Source organism: Oncorhynchus nerka, linkage group LG28, assembly GCF_034236695.1.
Source record: "Oncorhynchus nerka isolate Pitt River linkage group LG28, Oner_Uvic_2.0, whole genome shotgun sequence".
NCBI lineage: Eukaryota > Metazoa > Chordata > Actinopteri > Salmoniformes > Salmonidae > Oncorhynchus > Oncorhynchus nerka.
In genome coordinates, this window is record NC_088423.1 from 26,364,741 (window position 1) to 26,385,134 (window position 20,394).

General features: G+C 49.2%; 1 protein-coding gene across 1 annotated transcript in view; it reads left to right on the top strand.

The window, feature by feature from the left end:
• Positions 1 to 20,264, top strand: part of LOC115113059 (metal transporter CNNM4) — a 35,914-nt gene extending 15,650 nt beyond the window's left edge. Inside the window, 6 exon segments of the mRNA XM_065012731.1 lie at positions 4,457 to 4,605; positions 6,073 to 6,304; positions 6,857 to 7,153; positions 7,468 to 7,551; positions 7,860 to 7,950; positions 17,802 to 20,264. Of these exon segments, the coding sequence (XP_064868803.1) occupies positions 4,457 to 4,605; positions 6,073 to 6,304; positions 6,857 to 7,153; positions 7,468 to 7,551; positions 7,860 to 7,939 (842 nt within the window). The 3' untranslated portion in view covers positions 7,940 to 7,950; positions 17,802 to 20,264.
• Positions 20,265 to 20,394: the final 130 nt, after the last annotated feature.

The following is a 20,394-nucleotide window of genomic DNA, read 5'->3' on the forward strand; positions in this document are numbered from 1 at the left end:
CCACTGAAACTGACCATGAGATGCAGGCACTATCAGCCCAGTAAAATAAAAAGCAAATTATTTAAATGTATGCCCACTCAGTTGTACTTCACAAGTAATACAACAACAGATCTATTACCAGTGTGATCATATAGCCTACCTAAATATAACTTTTTTAAATGTCCCGAACAACAATGTATTGGCAGTGCAGTTCAAGCAAAGCCGATATGCGGTGGTAATGTATTGGGCCTATAGCTTACTGCACAAACCTCATTGCTACAATACTGTTTTTAATTGTTGTATAGGCTTATGTTTTTTAAGTCACGTTAAAAAAACATCTGAGCGATAGATCTCGGCTTGCATTGATCTTGATTCAGAAAAGGTTGGTGACCACTGTTCTAGAGTTTTCCCTGTTAACACTATCAATATTTCCCTTTACTGTGGCAATTGTGATTGAATCAATGCAATATTAGTCACTTTCAACGCAGCATAACGAAACAAAACGAACTATGTAAAATATTTTATTGTAGGCAGAACACATCGGAGTAGGATTGTATTGCATTGACACGCACTACTCAGCCCATATTCTACACAGACCGGTGCGGCAAAAATAATCAGAGCTGCAGTAGGCCGATATGCAAATCGACCATTGCCATATATGGATATGCACCATTTACGTCGAACTGGACTGTGTTTACAGCATGAGCGGTCGTGAATAGATGCCCTTGTTTTGAGATCAAAGTAAAGTGGTTTCTTGCATCAAACAACACAACAAGATTTTCAGTCACCTCCTTGTCTGAAGGACAAGTGGATAAACAGGTTAATGTCAAGCACTGCTTGTTGTTTTTTTCAAAGGCCTACATTGAACACGACACATTGGCTGCTACTGTAGGCTGAATGATAGAACAGCTATTTCCTTGTTAAAATGTTATGGGATGCATTTTCTCCATTTTTGTTGATGGTAGGCCACTCTGGTAGGCCTACAGTGCATTCGGAAAGTATTCAGACCCGTTCACTTTTTCCACATTTTGTTACGTTACAGCCTTTGATTCAAATTGATTCAATTACATTTTTTCCTTATCAATCTACACACAATATCCCAAAATGACGAAGCAAAAACAGTTTTTCAGAAATGTTAGCAAATGTATTAAAAATACCTTATTTACATAAGTATTCAGACCTTTTACTATGAGACTCGAAATTCAGCTCAGATGCATCCTGTTTCCATTGATCATCCATTGATATGTTTCTACAACTTGATTGGATTCCAGCTGTGGTAAATTCAACTAAATGGACATGATTTGGAAAGGCACACATCTGTCTATATAAGGTCCCACAGTTGACAGTGCATGCTAGAGCAAAAACCAAGCCATGAGGTTGAAGGAATTGTTTGATCTGGGGAAGTGTACCAAAACATTTCTGCAGCATTGAAGGTCCCCCAAGAACACAGTGGCCTCCATCATTCTTAAATGGAAGAAGTTTGAAACCACCAACACTCTTCCTAGAGCTGGACATCCGACCAGACTGAGCAATCAGGGGAGAAGGGCCTTGGTCAGGGAGGTGACCAAGAACCCGATGGTCACTCAGACAGAGCTCCAGAGTTCCTCTTTTGGAGATGGGAGAACCTTCCAGAAGGACAACCGTCTCTGCAGCACTCCACCACTCAGGTCTTTATGGTTGAGCGGCCAGACGGAAGCCACTCCTCAGTAAAAGTGACATGACAGCCCACTTGGAGTTTGCCAAAAGGCATCTAAAGGACTCCCAGACCATGAGAAACAAGATTCTCTGGTCTCATGAAACCAAGATTGAACTCCTTGGCCTGAGTGTCACATCTGGAGTAAACCAGGCACCACTCATCACCTGGCCAAAACCATCCCTACGGTGAAGCATGGTGGTGGCAGCATCATGCAGCAAAATGTTTTTCAGCGGCAGGGACTGGGAGACTAGTCAGGATCGGGGGAAAGATGAACGAAGCAAAGTACAGAGAGATCCTTGATGTGAACCTGCTCCAGAGCGCTCAGGACATCAGACTGGGGGCAAAGATTCACCCTCCAATAGGACAATGACCCTAAGCACACAGCCAAGACAACAGAGGAGTGGCAATGCAGGACTGGCTTTGGGACACGTTTCTGAATGTCCTTGAGTGGCCAGAGCCCGGATTTTAACCCGATCGAACATCTCTGAAAATAACAGTGCAGTGATGCTCCCCATCCAACCTGACAGATCTTGAGAGGATCTGCAAAGCAGAATGGGAGGAACTCCCCAAATACAGGTGTGCCAAACTTGTAGCGTCATACCCAAGAAGACTCGAGGCTGTAATCGCTGCCAAAGGTGCTTCAATAAAGTACTGAGTAAAGGGTCTGAAAATGTAAATGTAAATGTTATTTTTCAGAAGTTTAAAAAAAAGAAAAATTGTAAAAATGTCTAAAAACCTATTTTTGCTTTGTCAATTAGGCTGTAACGTAACAAAATGTGGAAAAAATGAAGAGGTCTGAATACTTTCCGAATGCACTGTACATTACGATCAAATAGCCACAGTAACCTACAAAAACAATTGAGGGAACAGTCAATAAGTATTCAGCCTCTTTGTTATGGCAAGCCTAAAGGAGTAAGAATTTGCATCAATACACCCAGTCACTACAAAGATACAGGCGTCTTTCCTAATTCAGTAGCAGGAGAGGAAGGAAACCGTTCAGGGATTTCACCATGAGGCCAATGGTGACTTTAAAACAGTTACAGAGTTTAATGGCTGTGATGGTAGAACAGGATGGCTCAACAACATTGTAGTTACTCCACAATACTAACCTAAATGACAGAGTGAAAAAGAGGGAAGCCTGTACAGAATACAAATATTCAAAACATCTATCCTGTAAGGCACTAAAGTAATACTGCAAAAAAATGTGGCAAATAAATTAATGTTATGTCCTGAATACAAAGCGTTATGTTTGGGGCAAATCCAACACAACACATCACTGAGTACCCCTATTCATTATAAGTATGGTGGTGGCTGCATCATGTTATGAGTATGCTTTTCATCGGCAAGGACTAGGGAGTTTTTTAGGATAAAAATAAACAGAATAGATCTAAGCCCAGGCGAAATCTTAGAGGAAAACCTGGTTCAGTCTGCTCTCCAAAAGACACGGGGAGACAAATCCACCTTTCAGCAGGACAATAACCTAACACAAAGCCAACTATAGCCTGGAGTTGCTTACCAAGACGACATTGTATGTTCCTGAGTGGCAAGTCTATGGCAAGACTTGAAAATGGCTGTCTAGACATTCTGTTTCTTTTTATCCTAAAAAACTCCCTAGTCCTTGCCGATGACAAGCATACTCATAACATGATGCAGCCACCACCATACTTGAAGAATATTTTAAAAAATAAGGTGCCAATATTGTACAATCCAGTGCAAAGTTCTTAAAGACTTACCCAGAAGAGACTCACAGCTGTAATCACTGCCAAAGGTGATTTTAACATGTATTGACTCAGGGGGTTGAACACTTATCTAATCAAAATATATTAGTGTGGAAAAAGTAAAGGGCTGTGAATACTTTCTAAAGGCACTGTATGTGTGTGCAAAATCCACTATTAATTTTCTTTTGAATCTGTGGGAGAAGCTGCAGTGGAAACTATGTAACTCCAGCAATTAAAGCTGTTTAAAGAAAATTGTCCTGACCTGTGTGATATAACACACTGATAAGCAGACACAAGAGGACCAGCCCAGTGACGTGCACGTGAGCGAGCGTTTGTGTGTGTGTGTGTATTTCAGGGGTGGGCAGCATTTTTTGGTTATTGGGTCATATCAGAATTTTGAAATTCAACACAGAGTTTTTGGGGACTGATTTATTTGTCAAAATCAGGGTTGGGGAACTGTTTACATGGAATCAGTTACATGTTATCTGACTACAAAAAAATGTAGCTGAAATCAGTTACGTATGTTACCTGCAAAAATACTGTAATGAGGTTACAGATACTTCTGAAAAACTAGATGATTACTTTCTGGATTACTTCTGAAAGGATATTTGCAAGAAGAAAAAATAATTATGACACCTTTCTGTTTTTCTCAATGACATTCAATTCAGCATTGAAAAATGGCGCAAGTTCAAGTATCCACCTGAGCGAGTCTGACCACAAGTCAGAGACCACTATGATGACACAACAAATGTGTTAGATAGATCATTTTTGGGGAAAATAAGGGGAAAATAATCAGATTACGTTACTGAGTTTGGGTAATCCAAAAGTTACGTTACTGATAAAAATGTTGTACAGGTAACTAGTAACTGTAACAGATTACATTTAGAAAGTAATCTACCCAACCCGAGTAAAAATCTATTTGTGGGCCAGAAAAAGGGCAGTTATTTATCATTTCTAAATACTTTCTATCTAGTTTTAGACACTCAAGTGTGGTCTGGAGCATTTTTGTTACCCAAAATAATCATCAGAAACAGGGACAGAATCTAATCAAACTCATCTCCAGTCAACAGGTTTGGTTCTGGTAGCAGTGGGTTGAACCAGTCAGAGTCTGTCTTATCAGGAGGCAGTGTGGGTCAGCTAAGTATAGGAGGGGGAGGAGTCTACCTACCTGACTTCTCTGTCAGACAACTCACTGACCTACAGATTATAAAGGTATACACCCACACACACATACACACACACATTTAAAATACCCCTAAACTCCTAACTACCCAGATCCCATACCGCTACTAATTTCCATTTCCCTTTGAAATGTCTTAATCCCACTTATTTTGACTGAACACAGACACATCCTCTCTCCCTCTCCCTCCATCCTTCTCTCTCTCTCCTTCCTTCCCTCCCTCCCTCTTTTTCCTTTTAATCTGTCTGTCTTAGCTTTAATCATTGGTGATAAATGAGCTCCATTTTCAGTATGAATAATTTAGACTTAAAGTGATGGATGTACATCCTAAGTACACACTCCCTCATATCCCCCAAGGTCATTAATATAGTTCCAGGAAGAAGTTTGCTAGCACACACACTCTGTAACTTTTACGTTTACATAGAGAAACAGCTTGGCGGTGTGTGTGCATCTGTGCATGTGTGTGCGTGTGGCGTGCATGTGTATTTGCTGTGTTTGTTGATGATTTTGTGTTGATGCTGTTTTTCTGTGTGTGTTGATGATTTTGTGTTGATACTGTATTTTCTGTGTGTGTTGATGATTTTGTGTTGATACTGTTTTTGTGGTGTGTGTTGATGATTTTGTGTTGATACTGTTTTTGTGGTGTGTGTTGATGATTTTGTGTTGATGCTGTTTTTGTGGTGTGTGTTGACGATTTTGTGTTGATGCTGTTTTTCTGTGTGTGTTGATGATTTTGTGTTGATGCTGTTTTTCTGTGTGTGTTGATGATTTTGTGTTGATGCTGTTTTTTTCTGTGTGTGTTGATGATTCTGTGTTGATACTGTATTTTCTGTGTGTGTTGATGATTTCGTGTTGATACTGTATTTTCTTTGTGTGTTGATGATTCTGTGTTGATACTGTATTTTCTGTGTGTGTTGATGATTCTGTGTTGATACTGTATTTTCTGTGTGTGTTGATGATTTTGTGTCGATAGTGTATTTTCTGTGTGTGTTGATGATTTTGTGTTGATACTGTATTTTCTGTGTGTGTTGATGATTTTGTGTTGATACTGTATTAGCGGTGTGTGTTGATGATTTTGTGTTGATACTGTATTTTCTGTGTGTGTTGATGATTTTGTGTTGATACTGTATTTTCTGTGTGTGTTGATGATTTTGTGTTGATACTGTATTTTCTGTGTGTGTTGATGATTTTGTGTTGATACTGTATTTTCTGTGTGTGTTGATGATTTTGTGTTGATACTGTATTAGCGGTGTGTGTTGATGATTTTGTGTTGATACTGTATTTTCTGTGTGTGTTGATGATTTTGTGTTGATACTGTATTAGCGGTGTGTGTTGATGATTTTGTGTCGATACTGTATTTTCTGTGTGTGTTGATGATTCTGTGTTGATACTGTATTTGCGGTGTGTGTTGAGGATTTTGTGTTGATACTGTATTTGCGGTGTGTGTTGATGACTTTGTGTTGATACAGTATTTGCATGTGTGTGTTATTCTTTGCTAGATCTCAAGGAACCACTACCAGAATGCTCTAACAGCCAGTCTTATGGACAGTGTACCCCAGACCCCTGATCCCGACGGGAGACCCACCATCCCTGAGACCCGCTCCCACAGCATCGCCCTGCCCCTGACACACACATACACATACCTCCGACCCGTCCTGGAACAACACACACACACAGAGGACAACACTGGACCACTCACCTCACAGCTCAATGAGAGAAACCGCATCGTCCGTAAGTGGAGTGTGTGTGTGTGTGTGTGTGTGTGTGTGTGTGTGTGTGTGTGTGTGTGTGTGTGTGTGTGTGTGTGTGTGTGTGTGTGTGTGTGTGTGTGTGTGTGTGTGTGTGTGTGTGTATGTTACATAACCACCGTGGCAAACAGACAGTGTTTTTTCCCCATCTTCATTCTGTCAGACACACAGAATAGATGTGATTAGAAGGCTAAAATAGACAGAGTTTGAGGCATAAATAGCTACATTTTGTTGATCATTTGTCAGTATTTACTTCCAAAGGGATATTCATCTGAAATAGACTCTTGCTTCAGTTGAACACACACACCATAGGGTGACATGCCAGACAGTACAGGCCAGATGGTATCTGAAAAATCATGTAAGCCCTGAAACCAATCAGGTTTGGTTTATCTCATAATGCTTGTGAGTATGCATGTATGAACCTCTAACCTGCTCTCCTAAGCCTATGGTCTCTCTCTTTAAATCAGTGGTCTGTCCTCATTGAGGTGCAGCCTCTGTCCAGATTGTCACCATGGTACTCTGTCTCCCTCTACAGGCAGTAAGTCAGACGGACAGAGGAGTCCCAGTGATTCAGTGTTTCTACGGATGGATGACATACCCTACATCCAAGAGGACCTACAAAAACACCGTCAGGAAGGCCACCCAGAGGAGCCACTAGAGGAGAGACCGGAAGACCTCCCGGAAGATAGAAAGGAAGACCGTCTTGAAGACAGGCCCGAAGGCCGTATGAAAGACAGGCTGGAAGACTGTCCGGAAAACCGGTTAATTGAACGCCCAGAAGACCAGCTGGTAGAAATTCCGGAAGACCAGCTGGAAAGCCAAAAAGGGATCGGTGAGGAGAGAAGAGAGAGAGTTGTAAGCTGTTATAGCTGGTATATTCATGAGTGGTAACATTATTTAGTCCTCACAAGTCTAGTGAAGTAAAAAAATCCTCCCATGGAAACATTGCCAAGAACAGTGCCTTGGCCATGGTTTGCATAATTAATAGTATTTATTTATAGTCTTGTAGGTTGCAGCTCTTCTCATTTCTCTACTCCTCCTCCCCCTCTCTCTCTCTCTCACCCACACACTCTCTCTTGCCAACTCTTTTAATCCCTTGCCCACTTTCGCTCTCATTCACTCTCATCCTCTCACTCTCCCACCTAGATGCTGTTCCTGTGGAGTTAGATATCATCTGTTCTCTATCTGGCTCAGAGGAGACACTGGGGAAGAAGCTGCTACGTAAACTGAGTGAGTGATTGATCCTCCCCACATTCTACATTTGACCATAGATCAGTATTCATTCTTCTTCTAATTCTGCCCAACTGCTATTCTATGTTTAAATGGTAAATTAAAAGGTTATTTGTCATATGCAGAGATTGTTTGTATATGTTCGTGTTCTTATATTTTATTATTTATTATTGTTGTTGCATTGTTGAGAAGGAACCTGCAAGTAAGCATTTCATTGGACGGTGTATACCGTATGTATCCTGTACACACGACTAATCGTAGAACTTGAAGATGAAACTTGAACTTGACACGGTGTGCTATCCTTCCAGGTAACAAGAAGAAGAAAAAGTCCCGGGATGGGGAGAAGAGTGTGGAGGAAGGTTTGGAGCAGCCATCGGTGACCACCTAGCACCATGCCAGGTAGAGACAGCAGGGAAGACCTAGCATAGAGAAAGATATAGACTGGGAATAGACTGGCTCTGTTTCTCTCTCACTTCCCACTGGGAACTGGGTTAGAGTTTTGGTATGGACCAGACTATAGTACTTGTCAATAGATGTCGAGAACCTCAAGATCTCTCTCTGAAAGGTCCACTCCCCAGACCCAAACCCCCCCCCCCCCTGGATACCGTCTGTCCACTCCCCAGACCCAACCCTAACCCTAGATACCCTCTGTCCCCTCCCCACCCCAGACCCAACCCTAACCCTAGATACACTCTGTCCACTCCCCAGACCCAACCCTAACCCTAGATACACTCTGTCCACTACCCAGACCCAACCCTAACCCTAGAAACCCCCTGTCCCCTCCCCAGACCCAACCCTAACCCTAGATACCCTCTGTCCACTCCCCAGACCCAACCCTAACCCTAGATACCCTCTGTCCACTCCCCAGACCCAACCCTAACCCTGCATACCCTCTGTCCACTCCTCAGACCCAATCCTAACCCTGGATACCCTCTGTCCACTCCCCAGACCCAACCCTAACCCTAGATACCCTCTGTCCACTCCCCAGACTCAACCCTAACCCTAGATACCCTCTGTCCACTCCCCAGACTCAACCCTAACCCTAGATACCCTCTGTCCACTCCCCAGACCCAACCCTACCCCTGTATACCCTCTGTCCACTCCCCAGACCCAACCCTACCCCAGGATACCCTATGTCCACTCCCCAGACCCAACCCTACCCCTGTATACCCTCTGTCCACTCCCCAGACCCAACCCTAACCCTGGATACCCTCTGTCCACTCCCCAGACCCAACCCTAACCCTAGATACCCTCTGTCCACTCCCCAGACCCAACCCTACCCCTGTATACCCTCTGTCCACTCCCCAGACCCAACCCTACCCCTGTATACCCTCTGTCCACTCCCCAGACCCAACCCTACCCCTGTATACCCTCTGTCCACTCCCCAGACCCAACCCTATCCCTGTATACCCTCTGTCCACTCCCTAGACCCAATCCTACCCCTGTATACCCTCTGTCCACTCCCCAGACCCAACCCTACCCCTGTATACCCTCTGTCCACTCCCCAGACCCAACCCTACCCCTGTATACCCTCTGTCCACTCCCCAGACCCAACCCTAACCCTGTATACCCTCTGTCCACTCCCCAGACCCAATCCTACCCCTGTATACCCTCTGTCCACTCCCCAGACCCAACCCTACCCCTGTATACCCTCTGTCCACTCCCCAGACCCAACCCTACCCCTGTATACCCTCTGTCCACTCCCCAGACACAACCCTACCCCTGTATACCCTCTGTCCACTCCCCAGACCCAACCCTACCCCTGTATACCCTCTGTCCACTCCCCAGACCCAACCCTACCCCTGTATACCCTCTGTCCACTCCCCAGACCCAACCCTACCCCTGTATACCCTCTGTCCACTCCCCAGACCCAACCCTACCCCTGTATACACTCTGTCCACTCCCCAGACCCAACCCTACCCCTGTATACCCTCTGTCCACTCCCCAGACCCAACCCTAACCCTGTATACCCTCTGTCCACTCCCCAGACCCAACCCTACCCCTGTATACACTCTGTCCACTCCCCAGACCCAACCCTACCCCTGTATACCCTCTGTCCACTCCCCAGACCCAACCCTACCCCTGTATACCCTCTGTCCATTCCCCAGACCCAACCCTACCCCTGTATACCCTCTGTCCACTCCCCAGACCCAACCCTACCCCTGTATACCCTCTGTCCACTCCCCAGACCCAACCCTACCCCTTTTTCCCCTTGTCCACTCCCCAGACCCAACCCTACCCCTGTATACCCTCTGTCCACTCCCCAGACCCAACCCTACCCCTGTATACCCTCTGTCCACTCCCAGACCCAACCCTACCCCTGTATACACTCTGTCCACTCCCCAGACCCAACCCTACCCCTGTATACACTCTGTCCACTCCCCAGACCCAACCCTACCCCTGTATACCCTCTGTCCACTCCACAGACCCAACCCTACCCCTGTATACCCTCTGTCCACTCCCCAGACCCAACCCTACCCCTGTATACCCTCTGTCCACTCCCCAGACCCAACCCTACCCCTGTATACCCTCTGTCCACTCCCCAGACCCAGCCCTACTCCTCTATACCCTCTGTCCACTCCCCAGACCCAACCCTACCCCTGTATACCCTCTGTCCACTCCCCAGACCCAACCCTACCCCTTTTCCCCTTGTCCACTCCCCAGACCCAACCCTACCCCTGTATACCCTCTGTCCACTCCCCAGATCCAACCCTACCCCTGTATACCCTCTGTCCACTCCCCAGACCCAACCCTACCCCTTTTTCCCCTTGTCCACTCCCCAGACCCAACCCTACCCCTGTATACCCTCTGTCCATTCCCCAGACCCAACCCTACCCCTGTATACCCTCTGTCCACTCCCCAGACCCAACCCTACCCCTGTATACCCTCTGTCCACTCCCCAGACCCAACCCTACCCCTTTTTCCCCTTGTCCACTCCCCAGACCCAACCCTACCCCTGTATACCCTCTGTCCACTCCCCAGACCCAACCCTACCCCTGTATACCCTCTGTCCACTCCCCAGACCCAACCCTACCCCTGTATACCCTCTGTCCACTCCCCAGACCCAACCCTACCCCTGTATACCCTCTGTCCACTCCCCAGACCCAACCCTACCCCTGTATACACTCTGTCCACTCCCCAGACCCAACCCTACCCCTGTATACACTCTGTCCACTCCCCAGACCCAACCCTACCCCTGTATACCCTCTGTCCACTCCACAGACCCAACCCTACCCCTGTATACCCTCTGTCCACTCCCCAGACCCAACCCTACCCCTGTATACACTCTGTCCACTCCCCAGACCCAACCCTACCCCTGTATACCCTCTGTCCACTCCCCAGACCCAACCCTACCCCTGTATACCCTCTGTCCACTCCCCAGACCCAACCCTACCCCTGTATACCCTCTGTCCACTCCCCAGACCCAACCCTAACCCTGGATACCCTCTGTCCACTCCCCAGACCCAACCCTACCCCTGTATACACTCTGTCCACTCCCCAGACCCAACCCTACCCCTGTATACCCTCTGTCCACTCCCCAGACCCAACCCTACCCCTGTATACCCTCTGTCCATTCCCCAGACCCAACCCTACCCTGTATACCCTCTGTCCACTCCCCAGACCCAACCCTACCCCTGTATACCCTCTGTCCACTCCCCAGACCCAACCCTACCCCTTTTTCCCCTTGTCCACTCCCCAGACCCAACCCTACCCCTGTATACCCTCTGTCCACTCCCCAGACCCAACCCTACCCCTGTATACCCTCTGTCCACTCCCCAGACCCAACCCTACCCCTGTATACACTCTGTCCACTCCCCAGACCCAACCCTACCCCTGTATACACTCTGTCCACTCCCCAGACCCAACCCTACCCCTGTATACCCTCTGTCCACTCCACAGACCCAACCCTACCCCTGTATACCCTCTGTCCACTCCCCAGACCCAACCCTACCCCTGTATACAGTCTGTCCACTCCCCAGACCCAACCCTACCCCTGTATACCCTCTGTCCACTCCCCAGACCCAACCCTACCCCTGTATACCCTCTGTCCACTCCCCAGACCCAGCCCTACTCCTGTATACCCTCTGTCCACTCCCCAGACCCAACCCTACCCCTGTATACCCTCTGTCCACTCCCCAGACCCAACCCTACCCCTTTTCCCCTTGTCCACTCCCCAGACCCAACCCTACCCCTGTATACCCTCTGTCCACTCCCCAGATCCAACCCTACCCCTGTATACCCTCTGTCCACTCCCCAGACCCAACCCTACCCCTTTTTCCCCTTGTCCACTCCCCAGACCCAACCCTACCCCTGTATACCCTCTGTCCATTCCCCAGACCCAACCCTACCCCTGTATACCCTCTGTCCACTCCCCAGACCCAACCCTACCCCTGTATACCCTCTGTCCACTCCCCAGACCCAACCCTACCCCTTTTTCCCCTTGTCCACTCCCCAGACCCAACCCTACCCCTGTATACCCTCTGTCCACTCCCCAGACCCAACCCTACCCCTGTATACCCTCTGTCCACTCCCCAGACACAACCCTACCCCTGTATACCCTCTGTCCACTCCCCAGACCCAACCCTACCCCTGTATATCCTCTGTCCACTCCCCAGACCCAACCCTACCCCTGTATACACTCTGTCCACTCCCCAGACCCAACCCTACCCCTGTATACACTCTGTCCACTCCCCAGACCCAACCCTACCCCTGTATACCCTCTGTCCACTCCACAGACCCAACCCTACCCCTGTATACCCTCTGTCCACTCCCCAGACCCAACCCTACCCCTGTATACACTCTGTCCACTCCCCAGACCCAACCCTACCCCTGTATACCCTCTGTCCACTCCCCAGACCCAACCCTACCCCTGTATACCCTCTGTCCACTCCCCAGACCCAACCCTACCCCTGTATACCCTCTGTCCACTCCCCAGACCCAACCCTAACCCTGGATACCCTCTGTCCACTCCCCAGACCCAACCCTACCCCTGTATACCCTCTGTCCACTCCCCAGACCCAACCCTACTCCTGTATACCCTCTGTCCACTCCCCAGACCCAACCCTACCCCTGTATACCCTCTGTCCACTCCCCAGACCCAACCCTACCCCTTTTTCCCCTTGTCCACTCCCCAGACCCAACCCTACCCCTGTATACCCTCTGTCCACTCCCCAGACCCAACCCTACCCCTGTATACCCTCTGTCCACTCCCCAGACCCAACCCTACCCCTTTTTCCCCTTGTCCACTCCCCAGACCCAACCCTACCCCTGTATACCCTCTGTCCACTCCCCAGACCCAACCCTACCCCTGTATACCCTCTGTCCACTCCCCAGACCCAACCCTACCCCTGTATACCCTCTGTCCACTCCCCAGACCTAACCCTACCCCTGTATACCCTCTGTCCACTCCCCAGACCCAACCCTACCCCTGTATACCCTCTGTCCACTCCCCAGACCCAACCCTACCCCTGTATACCCTCTGTCCACTCCCCAGACCCAACCCTACCCCTGTATACCCTCTGTCCACTCCCCAGACCCAACCCTATCCCTGTATACCCTCTGTCCACTCCCCAGACCCAACCCTACCCCTGTATACCCTCTGTCCACTCCCCAGACCCAACCCTACCCCTGTATACCCTCTGTCCACTCCCCAGACCCAACCCTACCCCTGTATACCCTCTGTCCACTCCCCAGACCCAACCCTAACCCTGTATACCCTCTGTCCACTCCCCAGACCCAACCCTACCCCTGTATACCCTCTGTCCACTCCCCAGACCCAACCCTACCCCTGTACACCCTCTGTCCACTCCCCAGACCCAACCCTACCCCTGTATACCCTCTGTCCACTCCCCAGACCCAACCCTACCCCTGTATACCCTCTGTCCACTCCCCAGACCCAACCCTACCCCTGTATACCCTCTGTCCACTCCCCAGACCCAACCCTACCCCTGTATACCCTCTGTCCACTCCCCAGACCCAACCCTACCCCTGTATACCCTCTGTCCACTCCCCAGACCCAACCCTACCCCTTTTTCCCCTTGTCCACTCCCCAGACCCAACCCTACCCCTGTATACCCTCTGTCCACTCCCCAGACCCAACCCTACCCCTGTATACCCTCTGTCCACTTCCCAGACCCAACCCTACTCCTGTATACCCTCTGTCCACTCCCCAGACCCAACCCTACCCCTGTATACCCTCTGTCCACTCCCCAGACCCAACCCTACCCCTTTTTCCCTTGTCCACTCCCCAGACCCAACCCTACCCCTGTATACCCTCTGTCCACTCCCCAGATCCAACCCTACCCCTGTATACCCTCTGTCCACTCCCCAGACCCAACCCTACCCCTTTACCCCTTGTCCACTCCCCAGACCCAACCCTACCCCTGTATACCCTCTGTCCATTCCCCAGACCCAACCCTACCCCTGTATACCCTCTGTCCACTCCCCAGACCCAACCCTACCCCTGTATACCCTCTGTCCACTCCCCAGACCCAACCCTACCCCTTTTTCCCTTGTCCACTCCCCAGACCCAACCCTATCCCTGTATACCCTCTGTCCACTCCCCAGACCCAACCCTACCCCTGTATACCCTCTGTCCACTCCCCAGACCCAACCCTACCCCTGTATACCCTCTGTCCACTCCCCAGACCCAACCCTACCCCTGTATACCCTCTGTCCACTCCCCAGACCCAACCCTACCCCTGTATACACTCTGTCCACTCCCCAGACCCAACCCTACCCCTGTATACACTCTGTCCACTCCCCAGACCCAACCCTACCCCTGTATACCCTCTGTCCACTCCACAGACCCAACCCTACCCCTGTATACCCTCTGTCCACTCCCCAGACCCAACCCTACCCCTGTATACACTCTGTCCACTCCCCAGACCCAACCCTACCCCTGTATACACTCTGTCCACTCCCCAGACCCAACCCTACCCCTGTATACCCTCTGTCCACTCCCCAGACCCAACCCTACCCCTGTATACCCTCTGTCCACTCCCCAGACCCAACCCTAACCCTGGATACCCTCTGTCCACTCCCCAGACCCAACCCTACCCCTGGATACCCTCTGTCCACTCCCCAGACCCAACCCTACCCCTGTATACCCTCTGTCCACTCCCCAGACCCAACCCTACTCCTGTATACCCTCTGTCCACTCCCCAGACCCAACCCTACCCCTGTATACCCTCTGTCCACTCCCCAGACCCAACCCTACCCCTTTTTCCCTTGTCCACTCCCCAGACCCAACCCTACCCCTGTATACCCTCTGTCCACTCCCCAGACCCAACCCTACCCCTGTATACCCTCTGTCCACTCCCCAGACCCAACCCTACCCCTTTTTCCCTTGTCCACTCCCCAGACCCAACCCTACCCCTGTATACCCTCTGTCCACTCCCCAGACCCAACCCTACCCCTGTATACCCTCTGTCCACTCCCCAGACCCAACCCTACCCCTGTATACCCTCTGTCCACTCCCCAGACCCAACCCTACCCCTGTATACCCTCTGTCCACTCCCCAGACCCAACCCTACCCCTGTATACCCTCTGTCCACTCCCCAGACCCAACCCTACCCCTGTATACCCTCTGTCCACTCCCCAGACCCAACCCTACCCCTGTATACCCTCTGTCCACTCCCCAGACCCAACCCTATCCCTGTATACCCTCTGTCCACTCCCCAGACCCAACCCTACCCCTGTATACCCTCTGTCCACTCCCCAGACCCAACCCTACCCCTGTATACCCTCTGTCCACTCCCCAGACCCAACCCTACCCCTGTATACCCTCTGTCCACTCCCCAGACCCAACCCTAACCCTGTATACCCTCTGTCCACTCCCCAGACCCAACCCTACCCCTGTATACCCTCTGTCCACTCCCCAGACCCAACCCTACCCCTGTACACCCTCTGTCCACTCCCCAGACCCAACCCTACCCCTGTATACCCTCTGTCCACTCCCCAGACCCAACCCTACCCCTGTATACCCTCTGTCCACTCCCCAGACCCAACCCTACCCCTGTATACCCTCTGTCCACTCCCCAGACCCAACCCTACCCCTGTATACCCTCTGTCCACTCCCCAGACCCAACCCTACCCCTGTATACCCTCTGTCCACTCCCCAGACCCAACCCTACCCCTTTTTCCCCTTGTCCACTCCCCAGACCCAACCCTACCCCTGTATACCCTCTGTCCACTCCCCAGACCCAACCCTACCCCTGTATACCCTCTGTCCACTCCCCAGACCCAACCCTACCCCTGTATACCCTCTGTCCACTCCCCAGACCCAACCCTACCCCTGTATACCCTCTGTCCACTCCCCAGACCCAACCCTACCCCTGTATACCCTCTGTCCACTCCCCAGACCCAACCCTACCCCTGTATACCCTCTGTCCACTCCCCAGACCCAACCCTACCCCTGTATACCCTCTGTCCACTCCCCAGACCCAACCCTATCCCTGTATACCCTCTGTCCACTCCCCAGACCCAACCCTACCCCTGTATACCCTCTGTCCACTCCCCAGACCCAACCCTACCCCTGTATACCCTCTGTCCACTCCCCAGACCCAACCCTACCCCTGTATACCCTCTGTCCACTCCCCAGACCCAACCCTAACCCTGTATACCCTCTGTCCACTCCCCAGACCCAACCCTACCCCTGTACACCCTCTGTCCACTCCCCAGACCCAACCCTACCCCTGTATACCCTCTGTCCACTCCCCAGACCCAACCCTACCCCTGTATACCCTCTGTCCACTCCCCAGACCCAACCCTACCCCTGTATACCCTCTGTCCACTCCCCAGACCCAACCCTACCCCTGTATACCCTCTGTCCACTCCCCAGACCCAACCCTACCCCTGTATACCCTCTGTCCACTCCCCAGACCCAACCCTACCCCTTTTTCCCCTTGTCCACTCCCCAGACCCAACCCTACCCCTGTATACCCTCTGTCCACTCCCCAGACCCAACCCTACCCCTGTATACCCTCTGTCCACTCCCCAGACCCAACCCTACCCCTTTTTCCCCTTGTCCACTCCCCAGACCCAACCCTACCCCTGTATACCCTCTGTCCACTCCCCAGACTCAACCCTACCCCTGTATACCCTCTGTCCACTCCCCAGACCCAACCCTACCCCTGTATACCCTCTGTCCACTCCCCAGACCCAACCCTACCCCTGTATACCCTCTGTCCACTCCCCAGACCCAACCCTACCCCTGTATACCCTCTGTCCACTCCCCAGACCCAACCCTACCCCTGTATACCCTCTGTCCACTCCCCAGACCCAACCCTACCCCTGTATACCCTCTGTCCACTCCCCAGACCCAACCCTACCCCTGTATACACTCTGTCCAATCCCCAGACCCAACCCTACCCCTGTATACACTCTGTCCACTCCCCAGACCCAACCCTACCCCTGTATACCCTCTGTCCACTCCCCAGACCCAACCCTACCCCTGTATACCCTCTGTCCACTCCCCAGACCCAACCCTACCCCTGTATACCCTCTGTCCACTCCCCAGACCCAACCCTACCCCTGTATACCCTCTGTCCACTCCCCAGACCCAACCCTACCCCTGTATACCCTCTGTCCACTCCCCAGACCCAACCCTACCCCTGTATACCCTCTGTCCACTCCCCAGACCCAACCCTAACCCTGTATACCCTCTGTCCACTCCCCAGACCCAACCCTACCCCTGTATACCCTCTGTCCACTCCCCAGACCCAACCCTACCCCTGTACACCCTCTGTCCACTCCCCAGACCCAACCCTACCCCTGTATACCCTCTGTCCACTCCCCAGACCCAACCCTACCCCTGTATACCCTCTGTCCACTCCCCAGCCCCAACCCTACCCCTGTATACCCTCTGTCCACTCCCCAGACCCAACCCTACCCCTGTATACCCTCTGTCCACTCCCCAGACCCAACCGTAAGAAATCTGAACGCACTAGCAACACAAAGTTTATGTAATTATACTTTCCTGAAGATATATTGACTCATATTCCTACCTGCAACAGGACCGACCACATTGACAAGCGGTAAAGTTAAAATATAATTTTATTCAACATTCTGGCTCGTAGAGGTCGTGAGAGGAAACTTTCCCGAACCAAACGCTCATTTATGCCCGATGTAGAATTCAATGAATTCAATGAAATTCAACGTTGTGTTTCCAGGCTGGCTGGGTAACAGACTACGGAAACATTATGACTTTAATTGACTTTACTGTATGTTTCTGTTGAGTTACCTTTCAGCCACCCATCTCTACTGTGCTAGTGGAGTCTGAAGAGGAAGAAGAAGAATAAACTAAATGAAGAGAAAAATAAGAGGGAAATAGCAAGTCTAGATCTGAGCCATCTTCTAAATCTTTTTTATTGCTCAACCAAGAAGACAACAATTTCTGTCTTCTACCATCAGATGATCGTTTCTTATTACCAAGTGCTTTCTGCACAGGGAACTGTCCTTATCATAGAATAGAGTACTTCTATCAGTCAATCAACTGTGGTTGATAGGAGTCCTGCCATATAAATGCCATCCACACTGCCAGTGTTCTGATGACACATAAGGAAGAAACAGCCAACACACACCAGCCATGAGAACAAGCACAATGTCTACAACCACAGGGACTTTATGCTGATTTAAAGGAGTCTGTCATTTCTTTGTCCCATGTGGCAACCGGAGGATTTTTTTTATGCACAAACAGTCTTGTCTCAAGCAAAAACACCACACACACACACACACACACACACACACACATTTAGTTCCATTGAAGTCAATTGACTCCTAGTCAATACTTTTTACCAGATTTTAAAAAGCCATATAATAACTAACATACCTGCCAGCATAAAGAAGGGATATGCAATATTCACAATCCCAAAAATGTAGGTTGCGTGTTACCTAGATTTGAACAGGTATTTTATTATGATTAGATAATATGATGATTTGACATATTTATGATGATTGGATGATATTTGATCATTTGATTTATAATATGGTGATTAATTGGTAACCTGTAATGAATAGGTTGTTTTAACAGCAATTGTTCAGTCATTTCCTGTTTGCTAGCGTTCTAATAGTTTGCCTAATTTCAGTTTGTGACAAAACAAGCAGGTGTAGTGTAGAGCATCATTGTACCATCTAAACTGCTTTGAGATTTTTTCCAAAACCAAATATATTTTATGTTCAGCTGTTTGAAGCTGGTGTACAAAACCCAAAGTAAAAGATGCAAAAACAAAATGATGTATAATAATATGGTGATTAATTGGTCATCTGTAATGAATAGGTTGTTTTAACAGCATGTACCTAGAACAACTCCTGCCTGCCATATCATTTCCTTTATCATCATAATATAGATACACACACACACACACACACACACACACACTAAATGTGCCATCTCCATATCACCATGACATAAAGCAGTCACCATGAGTGTGACATTGCAGTAGGTAACAGTTGTAACACCCTATCTGTGTATATCCCCATGATGAAGTGAAGTGTTACTCTCACATGCATGCTATTACTACAGATGCAAACACAACAGGTTAACTATTCTCTTTGAAGAGACCCCTCCAGGGACACGCAAGGGCATAGGAACACAGGGGGCTGGGGGCTAAGCTTCTGGGATGAGAGGCTGCAGATACAGGAGCCTGGAGGCTAGGGATGTTTGGTTTATACAGTGACACAGGAGATGGGTGTATGAAGGGCACTGCTTACTGCTTTCCCAGTAGAATATATTCCTATTTAAGGACAACGCCTTGGGCTAGGTACTCAGCTTGATGCAGACAGGAGCATGACGCAAACCTGTGATTATGAAAGACCAGGCTGACGTGGAGATGTAGTTTGATGGGAGGTTCTAGTGTATAGAAAACTGATAAGCAATACATAAGCATGAGAAGAAAATACCTGAGTGTAATATTAGGTGACAGCTGCACAGAGTATCAGGACAGTGTAACATGCTCAAGGACAGACACCCTTGTAAAGTCAGCCAGGCACCGATTAAAAGATATATACTGTTTTATAGGAATGTATACCAATGTACACAGGGGTTCATAGTTAGAATTAGAGATGTACAGAGAGAGATTACATTTTATAGTGCCCTTTATTATATAGGTGGTCAGACAATGGGCTCTGTCCTATTCATCTGTAGCAATAATAATTCCCTAGAACCTGCCTGAGACCATCACTATTCCCTACTGCTATTAGACTGGACTTCGATTGAGTTGCTCTGTATTGCACAATACTGACAGATGAGAGCATAGAGAGGGTGAGTGGGAGGGAAGATGAAAGGTAGTGAAAGAGAGCAGGAGAGAGGAAAGGAGAGGGACAGAAGGGAAAGTGGGAGGAGACGTGACGCAGTCTGACGTCAAGCCACTGCCTTCCTTGACGCACGCAAAAACACACGCATTCAGTACCGAACTGCTTTACAGAAGAATAACTAAGAAACCAAGCACTCTCTCAGCCTCATGCTCTCAGAGAACACATTTGGTGAGGGTGACAGGAATACAGTAGATAGTGGTAGCTTTTAAATAGATTATAAGGGACAGGAGGATATGTAAGGGGACATTTGATTAATTTTCTTCCCGGAATGTGCGAATTTAGTAATGTTTTAACAGTTTAAAACATGATCTTCAGAATATTAGGGTTTTCAGGATATCAGACCTCCCAATGTATTAAAAACGATGAAATCCTCAATAAAAAGATTCTAACAGATTCATATCTGACTTGTTGTTCTGAATTCCATTTGTGTATTGATAGTGTTCTTGGCTTTCTGCACTGATCCCCAATGTCATGAGAAACATACACCAAAGAGACAACTTGCACAAACAAAATGTATTTTGCATCCTG